The sequence below is a fragment of the Quercus suber genome, unplaced genomic scaffold, assembly GCF_002906115.3.
Source record: "Quercus suber isolate HL8 unplaced genomic scaffold, Cork oak 2.0 scaffold_384, whole genome shotgun sequence".
Taxonomy (NCBI): domain Eukaryota; kingdom Viridiplantae; phylum Streptophyta; class Magnoliopsida; order Fagales; family Fagaceae; genus Quercus; species Quercus suber.
In genome coordinates, this window is record NW_027069836.1 from 18,595 (window position 1) to 34,246 (window position 15,652).

General features: G+C 36.1%; 2 protein-coding genes across 2 annotated transcripts in view; one reads left to right on the top strand and one right to left on the bottom strand.

Moving 5' to 3' along the window:
* Nucleotides 1–1,102: 1,102 nt before the first annotated feature.
* Nucleotides 1,103–9,860, bottom strand: LOC112027352 (ABC transporter G family member 7). The gene is made up of 12 exons (XM_024060034.2): nt 9,370–9,860; nt 8,989–9,179; nt 8,723–8,873; nt 7,800–7,932; nt 6,833–7,034; nt 5,828–6,104; nt 5,486–5,617; nt 4,258–4,478; nt 2,862–3,074; nt 2,631–2,715; nt 1,581–1,878; nt 1,103–1,509 (listed from the first exon to the last, which is right to left on the bottom strand). Exons 1-12 carry the CDS (start codon nt 9,643–9,645, stop codon nt 1,499–1,501), a joined length of 2,190 nt encoding a protein of 729 aa, XP_023915802.1. The 5' UTR covers nt 9,646–9,860; the 3' UTR covers nt 1,103–1,498.
* A 3,108-nt stretch (nt 9,861–12,968) lies between these two features.
* LOC111999778 (uncharacterized) overlaps nt 12,969–15,652 on the top strand; it is a 3,803-nt gene continuing 1,119 nt past the window's right edge. The window contains 3 exon segments of the mRNA XM_065760863.1: nt 12,969–13,260; nt 13,376–13,767; nt 15,210–15,258. Of these exon segments, the coding sequence (XP_065616935.1) occupies nt 13,143–13,260; nt 13,376–13,767; nt 15,210–15,258 (559 nt within the window). The 5' untranslated portion in view covers nt 12,969–13,142.

Genomic DNA, 15,652 nt, shown 5'->3' on the forward strand with positions numbered 1-15,652 from the left:
TGTGGTTTCTTTTGGGATGATTTCTAGAGACGTGAACACTTGGTCCTATGAGAAGGTTGCATTTGGCATTCTCTCTCTTGCACGAAGAAGTTTCCCTTCCGACACAAAACAAAAGAGCTTGCAAAAAATTAAATTAACGGCGGCTCATATTTTTGTTTTTTACTGGAAGATACAATGAACAATATATGATCTAGGCTCAACTCTTTTTTAACATGTGATTGATTATCTGAAAAGTCAGTTTTAATAAATCGATTTAGAATGAATCTTCGCAAACCCATCTAGAGATGACACTATCACATCTAGGCACGTATTTCTCACCTCACTTAAATCAACTGAGTCAAACACTGCTATTAACTTCTCAAAAAAAAACACTGCTATTAAAGATGAAGCTTCTCAAACTTCAGCTAGTTGATAAATTACGTGTTTTTAAAGCTTAAAATCAACATATAGGAATAGGATTTTTAATTTTTTAAATAATAGATAAATGTTAATGCATTGTTTAGAGTTCAACTCAAAACCATCCACTTTGGTACCAGGTTATATTATCAATTGTTCTAAAACTTTGAACGTCTTAAATAAGAGATAAAAGTGAAGACAGTCAAGATTAATGTCTATTTAGAAACAAATTATTTAGCAGAAATTGAAAATTTTTTGCTGAAAGTATTGTAAATAAAAAATAAAAGTTAGCTAAATAGTACAGTAATACCTATAAATCGTATCAAAAAGTGCAATAGAATCCATAAATAGTAGCAAAAATAAACTAAAATTTTCATCTTGTCCCAAACGCTAAAATTCAGTTCCAGCACGTTTGCGTCTAATACAATGGGTCCCACGCATTGTTCACGAGACTCACAAGTTGTCTAATTCAACAAATTTTTCTTTAAAAATGGATCCCACAATACTATTCATACATTTAAAAATTATTTTGCTACAGTATTTTCAGTTTTCAGTTTTCAAAAATAAACAGTATCTAAATAGACCCTAATTAGATTGGTGATATATGATAAATTATCAATTATTCAAAAGTTTAAGCGGATAGAAAATGGTAAATTTAATCATGTATAATGATTTAAACTTAATTTTAACACATACATAATCAGAGTGGTATAATAAAGCATATCTAATTAACAGAAATTGCACCGGTAAGAATTTGGTATTCAAATATTGGAATTACATGCCACTTGCTCACTATGAATACATAATAAAAAGGTGGGAATTTCGCCCATTGCGGTAAGCAAAGAAGTCTAGAAAACTAGGAAGAAACCAAGCGAGATCTCAGCTACAATGACCGGAAATGAGCATTCAAATTTCTCTCTCCGAGAAGGTTCAGGATGACCACTTTTTATGACATTAAGATCCTTTGTAATTTGCAAGTCTAGTTCCATAAGAAGATTCCTACGCTAATGAGACCATATACAATAATTACGACAAGTCAAAAGTACTACAGAAGCACATTGTGCACGAGACCATCCCTTTATGCAAAGACATCTTTTTTTCCTTAATTTGCACCTGTATGAGATAGATCAATGAATAGTGGCACATCTGATAACAACATTAGTAATATCCAAGAATTCACAAACCTTCTAGGATAAATGGTCGGACTTGGTCAATTGACGGTGATTCGAGATGGTTTGATTCGACCTGGTTGATGGGAAGTGACTCAAGTTGGCTGTATTTTTCAACTTGGTAAGTAGTAAAAGTCTCAAGCGGTTGCTCTGGTTGGATTTGGTCAGGAGGGGGTAATTCAAGCTGCTGGTATTTGGGCTTGTTTTTCTTAAGGAGAAGGTAAGTTGTGGAATACCAAAACAACAGTATCCTACTCTGAGCTATCACCGTCTCCCTAATGCGACTTCCTCCAAAGGAGAGCCGCTCAAGTGCCTGCAAAATGCCAAAAAAAAGAAGGAAGAAAGATTCTGATAAATATTACCTATGTAAGAATAATTTATCAAGAAAACACCCAAGTGCATCAACAGATATCATTGTCAGCCATTATTAAATGTAATGGACTTTGGGTCCCCAAATCAAAGTGAAATTTGACTATTTCGTTTCCAGAAAAGGAATAGGCATAGAGGTGATGTAACAAAAAGATTATTAAAAAAAGAAGGGGACTCAAAAAGATTCAACACAATAAAGAGCATGGTGAAGACAAGCCGGTGCAGATTAAACTGGATTAGTTATACCTGTATTTTCTGCAAATCTCTGAAAAGGGACCAAAGAATTTCCATAAAAGATGTGTTTTGGTGTTCATATAGTGATAGTTTTAAAAATATTTCTATTAAAGAAGATTATTGTCTCATATTTCAGAATAATTTAAATCACAAAAAAAGTACAAATTTAAACCTAGTACTTCAACAGTCAAGTCCCATGTCCAAAGACACGGCACCAAGATCTTAATCTAAACCATCCTTAGCACCTGTACCTATTCCTAGGTGACATAATTTATGTGAATTGATCTGGTCTTCTCCTATTTGTGCTATAGTCGGTACTAGGAAAAGTCCACTGCATACCAGGTGTGCAAATAGCACAACTATTTTTTCATATATGGCATGCATCTTTAGATGAACATTCTGTTTACTTAAGTTCCATTTCATTTACAACTCAAAATAGAAGAATGCTTGCCCTCCTCTTACCTGTTCTCCGTTTTGAATATCAAAAGAATTCTGATGATCAAATTGAAGACCCTTAAATTCATTAATGCAAAGCCCCTGAAACGCCCTGAAAATGTGCCAATGAAAATAGGATTCATCAATTAGAAAAATTATGACAATAATAATAAATGACCCTGATTATCTAATTCAAAATCTAAGAAGCTTTGTTAACAGTTTTCTTTTATCCTCATTTGCAAATAATGACATATTTACCATCTTATTAGAGAAACACGAGGAATCCAACGGAAGATGATTGGTGTATTGTCAGCATTGACATAATAGCCTCCAAATACAAGGAATACTGTCATAAGAGAGGGCCCAACTGCCATTGCTGCTTCAGTGGTTGGAACCATAGCCCCAACTGTAAGACCCATTGCAGATGCAGCAAAAGATTCTACAGTCAAGATACCACAGAACCTCCCAAATCTAGAATATCAGATTTCCAAGTCAGTAAATTTATAACTTGTGATGAAACTATTCCCCCATCATTCAAATTATAAAACATCTGTCATCAGATTGTTCACAACAATCAAAGTCATGAGAAAATTAAGGACCTTGTGAACCATAGAATGATCTATAAAGAGAGAACTCTTAATAAGATATACAGCACTTGGTCAACCCACCAAGATATAAAAGCACATGCTTGCAGCAATTTAGCAAACACTGTAATGCAATAATCCAAGGCTTTACAAACTACAACTCTAATAAGTTTCCACAAATTTTTGGTTTCATGGATGCATTTGACAGCTTGATCTGATGGCCAGATTACTCAGCAAATCCATCTTTGGGGGATTTGAAAGTTGATGGACCCATCTATTTATTTAGCAACATATACATTACCATCCTATTTATCTGTAGTGTCAATGTAACATGTAGAAAGTCCCACTTCAACTTACCTGCAGAAACCTATAACTGGACCCCCCCCCCCCCTCCCTTCTTTTCCCCTCTGATTGGTTCTTTTGAAGGATTTCAATTTAAGATTATTAATTAACCTCCTTTTTAGGCCCACTGGCCAATCTATAAGTAAATGGTAACTAACATGCAGGCCTGACTTCACGTCTCCTTGTGCTGAGGGTTCATGCATTGTCTTCACCTTCTATCCCACTCCCCACTTACCTACCACATTCCCTCCACCCACACCCCCCCATTCCAAAAAATAAGAAATAAAGAAAAAGGTAGAACAACATTTTTTTTGAACCATTTTAGCCTTTCCATAGGTTTTCAACTTTTTATAATACGGAGTAATAATTTTAAAGGAACTCTTTTTTATTTTTTATACTATTTTCATCATATTCTTCCAGAGTAACCAATGCCTTTTGTTGGGAGTAGTTATAGTTTCCATAAAAGCAGGATATGTGTGTGTGTCTCCACTTTTGATAGTTACACAAACATTTCATAAGTTAATTCTTCAAATCCATGTTCACCCACACTTTTCCTAAAAATAAAGGAGGAATTGCCAAGCTGCATATTGTGTCAGAAAATAAAAAAAGGCAGACTTATAAGACCAAACTACATGTTCACCCACATTATTTATTTAGAAAATGTGCCGATTGTGGAACTGCATCTTAACGTCTTAAGTCAGAAAACCAAAAAGCTTTATAATACTCACCTGGAAAAAGTCGGATGAAGTCGAGCCATGGGGTACAACACAGCACCAAACATTAATGGAAATGCTGCTCCAATAGGAATTTCAGCTAGCAATTTGGAAAGCAGATAGGGTCCTAACTTATAAGACCCCTTTGCACGCTCTCTGTCTACAATTGCACGTTCCTTGGGAAACACACCCACAGTCTTTGTAAGAGCAGCCATTGCAGTATTTATCACAGCAACCTAGGAGAGGATAAAAAGGAAATTTCAATTAACCAAAAAGTATTTTCATTTTAAGAATAAATAGAGATATAGACCTACAGGAAAAGTTTGAATTTTTAAGTCTGATAAGATCATACAATCAAATTTTCAATAAGGGATGTAGCTGCAGAACAATGAGGAAGGTTTGAGTGGACGTGAAAAGGTATAAAATAAAATAGACGACTGCTAGGTAATTCCAAAATACAACAGGAAAGTAATTATCATCTAATTTGATTAATTTGCTTATTCTATTGAAAAAAACCACCTTATATATTTACTATCTGAAATTTGTATCTGTCAACCACTGTGTGTTTTGCATTATTTGGTCAGTGAGCCATGCCAGTAGGGCTATTCATACTTTAATTTGGACAAAGTATCCACCCTCCACCAAAACTGATTCAACTTGTGAAATTCAAATCATTTCTTCATTTGTTCACCGTGTGCTTTCGTACAATGGATTTTAGAAGAAGTCTCCACCACCCCCCATCCCCAACAAACACATTCACACAATCACTAGATTTAAGTCCAATTTGCAACATGTGACCTAGTAAGCAGAAATCTGAGTGATTTAAGTAATGCCATCTGGAAGAGAAACAACCAGGTTTTGTTCGTTAGACATGTTTTGTGATATATCCAGAAACAAATGAGTAAATTAAGCGATGCCATTTGGAAAATTGGAAGAGGAACAAGAAGGTTTTTTTTATTAGACTCGTGTTGTGAGAACGTACAAGTAAGCTCTTTGAAAGAAGTGGAGCACATTATCATAAGATTTAATAACAATATTTGGAGACAACTGAATTAGGAAATGCCGTTTTAGAATGTCAAATAAGCAGACCAGAAATAGGGAATAATCCAACTGAGTGGAATATGAAGCGACTAGGAGTACTGTAGTAAACTGTTACATAGAAATGTTTGAAAAGCATCATACAATATAAGGTGGCAGTGAAAAAAGGGCAGGGGTTTCAAAGGGATCCAGAAACATTTCACACCTGAAGCAGTCCCATTCTGTCTTGTATCGATGTCTGAGATCTTCCCATTCTCCAGAAAACTGACCCAAATATTATAGCTGATGCAACCGACATTCTTGCCCGAACTTTATTTGTTGGCCCATCTCGAGAAGCCTAGTCAGTCATGGAAAGGTGTCAACCAAAAAGAACAAGGAGTTGAAGTTTCATTGAGATGACAATACAGTTGATTATATATAACCAACTGTACTACCCATATGCATCTCACTAATTGCTGCTCCAGTGCCAAAACCCTTCATGGTAATTGAGGATAGAAACAACTTTGTGTCATGAAACATTGATTAACAATAAAAGTGAAAGACTAACCTGCATCCATGCTCGTTTAAGGAGCAACCAGAATTGCCTCCACCAGCCTCCCTTCTTCTTGGTTATAGTTTTCTTGCTTAACTTCATGCCACTTCTGGAGACCTCCCTTCTGGTAATTGGGGTAGCATAAAGAATTGTTGATGATTGTAGCGAGAAAGAGTCAACAAGACCATCTATCCGTTTCTGAGAAGAAGAGACACTTTCAGAAGAACTGTAGTCAATGGATATGAGATCAGCAAGAAATTCAGCTGGATTAACATGATCTGGGCAATGGTACCTGTTGAATCAACCTTCAATTAGTCAATACTTTCAGAAGTAAGTAGCCGTGATATTACAGCCCCACTAACTTTACATTAACCAAATGGCATTTGAATCATTTAACAGTACTTAATTGGACAACAAAAGCTTAGTCATCAGTCATGTACAGTTGACTAGCCCCAAACACGATAAATTTGAAAGTAGCATTCATTGACCAATTTTTCCTTTAAAAGGAGAGTACCGACAAAACAAATAGAAAAGATGTGATGTTTGAAACACACACATGAAACATAACACATGGTAGTATTTTGTCCAAAACTGGGCATTGTTTATGAAATTATGCCTTTAATGGATAGTTTATACAATTCATCCTAGTGAAAGGTCCATGAAATTGAACAAGCAAATTTATGGGTTAGGAAATAGTTTACAGTATATAGTTTTTGTTATGGGTCATGTCATAATTGTGACAGATTATTTCTTGGCACAATAATCCTAATGCAACCATTGAGAAACCATGGATTAATCTTCACATGTAGATGGAATTACTTGGTGAATCTCAATTAAGGATATAAATATTATTTGGGCCACATGAAACAGGAGAGGACTAAAAACTACAACTACTGAACTTTGCACAGAGTATAAGCCCCCACATTTTGTTGAAAATCACCACCCCACCCCCACCCCCAAATAGGAAGCAGGTAAAGATAACATTAATACAATAGATTTAAGCAAGGTTCAGCTAACAACCCAAATTTAGAGAAGTATGCCAGTGGTTCTTCATGAGCAGGACCAGCATAAACAAGTGCACCCTCTGTTAGCAACACAATGTCGTCAAATTTGCTGTACACAGACCCCCGAGGTTGGTGTATGGAGCAGATAACAGAATGTCCATCCTGTGCAAGCTGTCGAAGAGTTTCCATTACTTTCTCTGCCTGGAAGGCATCAAGTCCTGAAAGGACGACAGTAAATTTTGTGAACAAGAATTTTTTTTTTTTTTTGCTTTACTAGTTTTACAAGAACTAATAGGATAGCCTTTTTGTCTATGACAGATACAATAATGAAGCTGCCTGAACATTGTGATTACAATGTGGAACCTCCCTAACAATGTGTCTTCTAATAGCATTTGCTTATACATACAAGAGATCATGTCATAGGCTACGAATTCGAAGATTTTATACCTATCCTATATAAGCTTTTAGTGGTTTCTTCATTGGTGCTTCAGCTTTTAAGCAGAAGCTACCGTGTAGCCTGTTTGGTTATCAAACAATACTTTAGCTTTAAGCGTTTTGGCTTTTTTTGTGGCTTTTGAGAAGCAATCTGAGGGTAGGCTGGGTAGCTTCTAAAAGCAGTTGTAGATTTTCAAATTATATAAAGTTACATCCCTGCCAAACTGGCCCGTAGTTTAGTATCATGAGTGAACTTAGATTTTAGTTTTCTCTAATTTGCATTATATTATTCATGTGCAGCATGTTTACTATTCTTCTAGAGGTGGGTTTATTGGAGATGAAATGTTTTCTGAAAATTATTGACCACGCCCATTGTCCAAATATAAGTGTAATCGCGTTTGATCTGTTGTAAAGCATTTTAAAACTATTATGTCAATCAAGTGTCACTTGATAATATATGTAGACATCTTTGTAAGTACAAAAAAAGAAAAGAAAAGGAGAGCCATTAAGGTATATTGCACAAGCAAAATTTAAATTGGTATGCTTACCAGTTGTCGGTTCATCAGCAAATATGACCGATGGGCTTGCAATGAGTTCACAAGCCAGAGATAAGCGTTTCTTTTCACCCCCACTGATTCCACGGACCTTTGCATCACCGATACGGGTATCAGCACAACTGACCTTTAAAGAAACAGAACAAATCAGTCATAGAAAGGCAATAAAAAATTAACATAAGCTTACAAATTTCAAATTAATGTTCAATCGAAACAAATTCTTTCATTTCCAACACGAAGGGAAAGCAGAAACTATTTCAAAAAAAATGCACTGAACCCCTTAAATCATGATTTCTAATCCACAACACAGCTATTTCTTATTCAATTAGATTCTAGGGAGTCTTGAACCCACAACTTCACCCTCCACCTTACTCTTACAGGGGGAGGGCGTAGCATTAGAGCCAGAGCTCATTGGCTACTCAAAAGCAGCTGAAAACAATATTCAGCACCTGAATCCTGCTTCTCTAATGCAAAGATTCAAGTAGAATTGAATTCCTAATACAAAATATATAAAAAAATTCATTAGTCAAGTGCACACAATCTTACCAAGCCTAGTTTAAATAAGAGAGTGTTCAATTGGAACTAATTCATTCATTTCCAACTTGAAGTGAAAGCAGAAACTACTTTGAAAAATGCACTTAACTCCTTTTAGCATGACTTTGTAATCCAAAAGGCTGCTATTTTTTATTCAATTATCAAAATTACACACGTCTGGTGAGTCCTAAACCCACAACTTCACCCTCCAACTTTCCCTTACAAGGAGAGAAGGTAACATTTGAGTTAAAGCTCATTGGCTGCCCAAAAGAAGCCAGAAACAAGATCCATCACTCAATCCTGCTTCCTAGTAGAATTTTAAATTTTGAGTTCCAGACACAAAATCCATAGCTAATTCACTAGTTAAGTCCATAAAATCTTACCAATCCTAGTTTGAATAAGAGAGTGTTCACATATTCATCCCTCTCTTCCACGGAAGGTATCTCCGGAAGCTGAAGCTCGGCTGCAAGAGACAGCGTTTCCCGCACAGTTAGCTGCGAGAAAAAGAGATCCTCTTGTCTCACAAAAGCAAACCTATAACAAAAAAAATGGAAAAAGCCAATTACCAATAAACCTCTCTAAACAACAACAACAAAAGCATTAATCATATTAAAAACACCAAATTTGTCCCAAAATTTTTGGCATTTACTTATAAGCTTTGTTAGAGCTAGGCTTCCCATTGACCTCCAAAAGGCCTGACAAATGCACACGTGGCGACGCCATCATCTGACCTGCAAGAACGTTGAGCAATGTAGTCTTTCCTGACCCTGATGGCCCCATTATCGCTAACAATCTCCCCGGTTTCGCCTCTCCACTCACGTTTTTAAGCAGAAACCGCACCTAAAGAATCGCGAGTTTAGTTTACAATTTCCATCACATATTCATTTGGTTCACTCAAGTGCAACAACAACAACCAATTCAAATTCAAATTCGCTATGATAATTAACGAGTCTTGGTCTAAGATTTTGAAAGCTGTAATAGATTTTCACAAAAAATTAAATTTTGAATTCAAAGAAAAGAAGGAACTGACTGATTTGGAGGATTTATCGGAGAGAGAGCAAGTGATGTTGCGCCACCGGATTGTGACCGGAAGGACTTTACCGTCGACGGTGGAATCGCCGGATTCGGAGTCTCCGGCGAAGTCGTCGCGGTCTTCTTGATCCGCCTCCGACGGGAGAGCTGGGCCTGGACCGGAGAAGAGGCGGAAGAGGAGTGCTGTGGCCACGGCGGCAAGAATTTGGCCCAAACCGTTACCGCCAATTCCGGCCACCACCTGGCCCACCTTCTTCCCGCCAAGAACCACCATTTTCGTGAGGTTTTGAGCTCTCTCCCCTCAGTCTCAGCTTTTGTTGCTTCACTCACTCACAGTGTTATTATAAAAATTTTTTTTTAGAGTATAATTGTTTAGGCGGCGTCGTTTTGATATAGAATTTGGTTTCAGTTTTACTGGTCGGAGAGGGTTGAGTCTCGAAAGTTTTGAACGCCCAACGGGACTGAAATGTGGATAACGGATTTAGCCGCACATGAGTGACGCGTGTCCCTGTTTGAGGATAAGATGGGTTATCGAGAAAAAGACCTGTTTTTTTCTTACTAGTGGACTTGACACTCTTGGGCCGTGTGTGTCTTCTCTATTCTTGTCATGGGCCTAGGATGGAAAAACATACAATTGCTTTATAATGATTTTAATTTTTTTTTTTAATCTTAGCTCTTAAAATCAAAGATTCAACCAAATGATAAGATGAATAGTTTTGGGTTGTCACTCAATCGGAGGTGGCAAATGCAACTCAATGCTACTAATCATAAATGTCATTCAAAAAGACCAAGTCACACATTTGATTGTTGGAATGAATCATTCAACTTCTAAACGAAAGGACTTGCAGAATAATTTTTTTAATAAAAGTCTCTCACTTCTTATGATTTCTCATTGATATGTACAGTTGAATATATTGCATGTGAAATAAATGCTTACAACTAATGGCATGTTTGGATGTTTAAAAAAGGAAGGGGAGTAGAGTAGAGGGAGGGAGAGTAATGCAATTACCTTGTTTGGAAGTTTTTTAAAGAATGAGGGGGAGGGGTTTGGAGGAGTTTGGAGGGGTTTGGACTCCCTCTAGCCCCTCAATTTTAATTCCCCCAAATTGGAGAGATTTGGAAGGGGAGTAGAGTACATAAACTATTGACTAAGTAAATTACCTAATTTACCCTTATTATATTAACAAAATTACACAAAAGGAAGGGCTAATTACTCCCTTCCCTCTTACTAATTTTAAAAACATTCAAATAAAGTGGAGGTGAATCATTCTCCTCTACTTTCCTCCCCACTACTCCCCTTCCCTCTACTCCCCTCTACTCTCCTCCCTCTCTAAACTTCCAAACAAGCCATAAATGTTTGACAACTTCTAATACAAATGACAACTCCCTAAATTGACTTCACGTCACCTTATGATTAGATTTATTAGGCTAGAGCAACTACTAATAAGACTTATAATTAACTTTGACTGAATAATAACGATAAATAAAAGGCAGATGGACACATAAATAAATGACACGTGTCACCCATGTGGCTATCACATAAGTTGCCACTATGCTTTGCATAATATTTGTTATGTAATTTCAACACGAGATAACTTTATTAATACATTGATAGTTGGAGATGAAATATTTAAATTCTAGATGTTTCTGTTAGAAATACGATAAGATGTCAACCAATTGAACTATGGCCAAAACAATATAACTGTAATATGTTAAAACTCATGTTGGTTTGATTAAATTGTTTGAGCATTTTTCACTTTGGTATTTTTTTTCATTGTTTGGTGGTACCCTAGCCACCACCATCACATTAAGTCAGAAATTTAGCTTTGAGTGGCCAAATTAAAATATGAGAGTATAGTCTTTTTCTTATTATCAGTATTTGTCCAAGAAAAAAAGAAAAAGAAGATAGAGGTGTTATAAGTGTCCATATATTATACATTGATAAGCGTCTTATAAATCATACGTAGTTAAAAATAAAAATGTTAAGTGGTAATGACATTTTTTATTTTTTTGATAGTTTGAAAATTGCAGAAAGAGAATTTGAACCTTAAATTTTTTACTTTAAAATATTAAAAGTATGAATTGAACTACAAATCTATTAAGCAATGATATATACTTTTTATTGGTATCTCATACTATCAACAAAAGAACCTCTTCAAAATAAATAAAAAATTAAAAAAGGAAGTTAAGAAGTATAAAAGGTTAGTTGAACTTGGAGTTTTAGCAAAGTATAACTATAAAACGACCCTTTCACACAAGGAAATGAGGGATAAATAGTTAAATACCCAATTCCGTCCCCTCTCGCTTTATCTCGTTCATTCTCTCAATCAAATCCCTTTTTGGTATTATTGTAGTATTTAATTTTATTTTACCCTAAGATAAACTAACACTAAATAAATATGAAAATTTTGTGACAACTTCTTGTGTTTATTTTATTTTTTTAATTTTTGCTACAATAAAGATACATTTTTTTTATTCTAATTTTTTATTCTTTTCTTTTTTTCATTTTTGAGAAATAGTAAAGATATTTCTTGTGTTTATATTAAAACTTCTCTGGTAAAATGAGCATTTATCCTTAATTTACAAACTATGTACCAAAATATTCATATTTTAAAACTATTTGATAAAATACTTTTGTTTTTGAAAATTGATCTTAATAAAATCGAGTTACAAGTGGAACTCAATATTAGCAATGTCAAGTTCTATATATATTTTGTCACTTAAATTTTTTTGAAAATTTAAGTGAAACTTGACATTACTAATGATGGTGCCAGAAAATATCCAAGTTCAAATACTCGTCCTTATGGTCGTCCACATCAGTGCTCAGATCTGTGTTCAATACCCTTGTCCCTCCATTACCACCATTACCCCTGCACGCTCGTCCATTGTAGGACGAGCGGGCTGCGTATCTCGTCCTTCAGTTATGACGGACGAGATGGGTTAATAAAGAGCCAGACCTCGTCCTTCATTAATGACGGACGAGGTCAATTCACAGCTGGACTAAGCACCTTTTCAACCAAAAGCTGTATCGCTCGAGTCTCAACGCAGTTTCTGAAGAAGTAACCTTTGTGGCAGTTAAGGAAGTTACCCTCTGAATCCTCCAAACTCTACAACGATTAGCAGAAGTAACTGATTTCTACTGCTATATAAAGGCCTTTCGGTGCAGAGGTAAGGGGATCTTTTTTACTATCCCCCAGTTTTCTAACTTTACCATCGGAGAATCAAAGGCCGGCCACCACCGGTCTTCTCTGCTGATTTTCTTTGTTTTCTCAGGACTCATTTTACTAGATCAAGAACATCCGGAGACTTTTCAGCCCATTGATTCCTTAGAATTCCTTTGAATCTATCAGATTTCCTTTGGAATTATCAACTAATATCAAGTTCCATTTAAAAATATATATAGAACTCGATTTTGAGGATACCGAGTTTTACTTAGAACTTTATTTTGTTAAAATTCAGTTTAAAAAATAGAGACATTTTGTTAAATAATTTCAAACCAATGGCATTTTATTGTATAGTTTATAAATTAGGGGATGAACATTTTCCCCTAACTTCTCTACAAATATAAATACTATTCAAATAATTTCTTCACACACAAAAAATAAATATATTAAAAAAAGAAGAAGAAGGCGAAACGCGAAATACCCCAGTTCCCTCCTGCCCGTCGCTTTCTACACTTCTTCGAAGTTCCCTCAGCTCCTCCGAACTCCGAACTCCAAACTCAGTTCCCATCCAATCACATCTCTCCACATAATCAAACGGTGGGGTCCCATGGCGAACAACACGAAAGAAGAACCAAAGTCAGCTCCTCAGTCAGATCGGTGGTACAACCTGACCTTAGGCCCTTCCTTCAAAAACGACTCCTCCAACAAATTCTGCACCCTACGTTGTAAGTCCCCCCAAAACCCAATAAAACCCCCCTAACTATACGCCCTGTTTGGTTGATCAAAATTTAAAAAAACTGATTTTTTCTTGGTTTGTTTTTTGGGGGTTTGATATTGTAGATGAATTCAAACCGGCCTCGATCGACAAAACGAAGGCGGGATCGCTACACAAGACGAAGGAGAATAGGGTTTCGGTCGAATTTCACAACAACCAAGTGGGAAAGCCCAAAGTCACCTTCGAAGGTAGCAGCGAGGAGTACAAAGAAAACGACGCCGTTTTGTTCTTCGACGGCGAGTCTTTCCGTCTTGAGCGCCTTCACCGTGCCGTCAAGCAGCTCCGCCACCTCCGCAAGCCCGGTGAATCTGCCGCCGCCGCCGCCGCCGCTGCATCGTCGGCGCCCTCTGCTGCGGCAGCTTCGGTAGAGCCGCGGTTGTCTCCGGTTGCAAAGGGCGGTGCCAAGCCGGCGCAGCCACAGGCCCATTTGAGCAAACCTGCATTTCAAGCCGTGCCGGTGAGTTTTTAAGATTGAGTTTTGAGCTATTGCAAACACAATGTATAATGTGTGTGATTTAGTTATTAGGAATGTGTGAATGAATCACACCCAATTTTGCAATGTAACTTGTAACTCTTTGAAGTACAAGTGCATTGTGATGGCAGTGGTGATTGTGAAAAGCTATCTAGGGAACCTTAATAAATCTAGGGATACACCCAATTTCATAACATGCTCTGAATTGGTCGACTGTGAGTGGTGGATACTTTCTAGCTTCTTCCCACTACTTTTTGCATGGACCCACCAATTTCTTTCCCCCAATTATAATTGATCACTTCAGTAAGTTGTGAAATTGAGTGTGTCCCTAGTTTTGTTGAAGATAATAAAGCACATCTCAGTGTAGTAAGGCGTTGTTGGGTTGAATTGAACTTGTCCCAATACAACTTGCTAGAACATTTGGCATATTACATGATCAGAATCAAACTATAAATTTGGCACCTTTGCATTTGTTGGAGTTCAACTTGTCCCAATACATTTAGTTGTGTCAGTTTTGTACCTCATCTTTCAAAATTAAATCAATATTATCCTCACAAGTTGACTTGATTAAGGATGAAATTGACTTGATTTTGAAAGTTAAGTACTGATATTAACACAATTAAATGCATAGGGAAGAAATTGAAATTACCCCACGCCTAAGCAACAATATGTGCTATTGATTACAACTTTGAGAATGGAATATATTATATAATTTCTTTTAATTCTCAAAGTTAGAATTAAAATCCTATACTTGTACATTGGGATGTAATAACACATTAAGTTATCAAATAATCCTTTCCAGTTGCAATGAAATTCTTGACCAATTTTTTCATTAAGCAAAGGGAGAAGATTGATTACTATAGAGCATGAGGAGGATAGAAAGAAAATAATTATTCTCTTATTCTTTGGTTATCATAGTATGATACCGCTGGAGAAAATAGGGCTGGTAATTCTAGGACCAGGTGATTACCTAAATTAGTAAAATGTAGCAATGGAAGCTAACACAAGCCTAAGTCATTTAGACCAAAACCTCATACCTGCTAAGTGCTAACTCTTACTTGAGGAAATATCAATTCTTGGCAACTCCTAAAGCTCGAGACAAAAATGCATGTCCATGGTATTTGTTCATATATTTTTGGATGCCAGTAAAGATTATTTGATACTACGTATTGTTTGGAACTTTTGCAAAGTAACTTAGGCCTTGAGTTGTTTAAAAATTTTGCAAGCATCTGTAAGTATTTTGTTTCATTGATATTGGAAGTATTTCTCATTGTTAATTAAACCTTAGCAAAGCTTGGAAGTTTTTGTTCGTCTATTTTTTCATCTGTTTTAGTTCTTTAAAAGAAATAAACAGGAGTTAGAATTGCTAATACACTTTCCCTTCTTGTCTGATGTCTTTAGCTTTTATGTGCTCTGGATTTGTACAGGTTGAGGTGGAACGAATTGATATTGGCGAGCCAGAGAATTCAGGTTTCTGTAATCTGCTTATATTTCCTTCCCGTATATATTTTTCCTGATGTGCCAATGTGTTGCTAGGTTTAAAATATGTTTTTATTGGTATTTTAAAATCTATTTTAAATCTAGCATATTTTAAGTTGGATAGATTCTCAAAATGATTTGCTTCTCTGACAGTCACTGCAGCTTTGAAATTAGATTTTCTATCCTTGCTACCCTTTGGGTTCTTTACTTTTGAGTCAAACCTTGTAGTTTGTTGCATTTGTCCACATTTGCTGCAATGCTATTATCTTTAGTCCATCTGTATGCTTATATTGTTGCTGTTGTTTTAAGTCCATCCATATGCTTATATTGTTGTCATCTAAAAGCATGGAGAAACTTTGCATTTATCTATTTTTATTTTAAATAAGTTTAT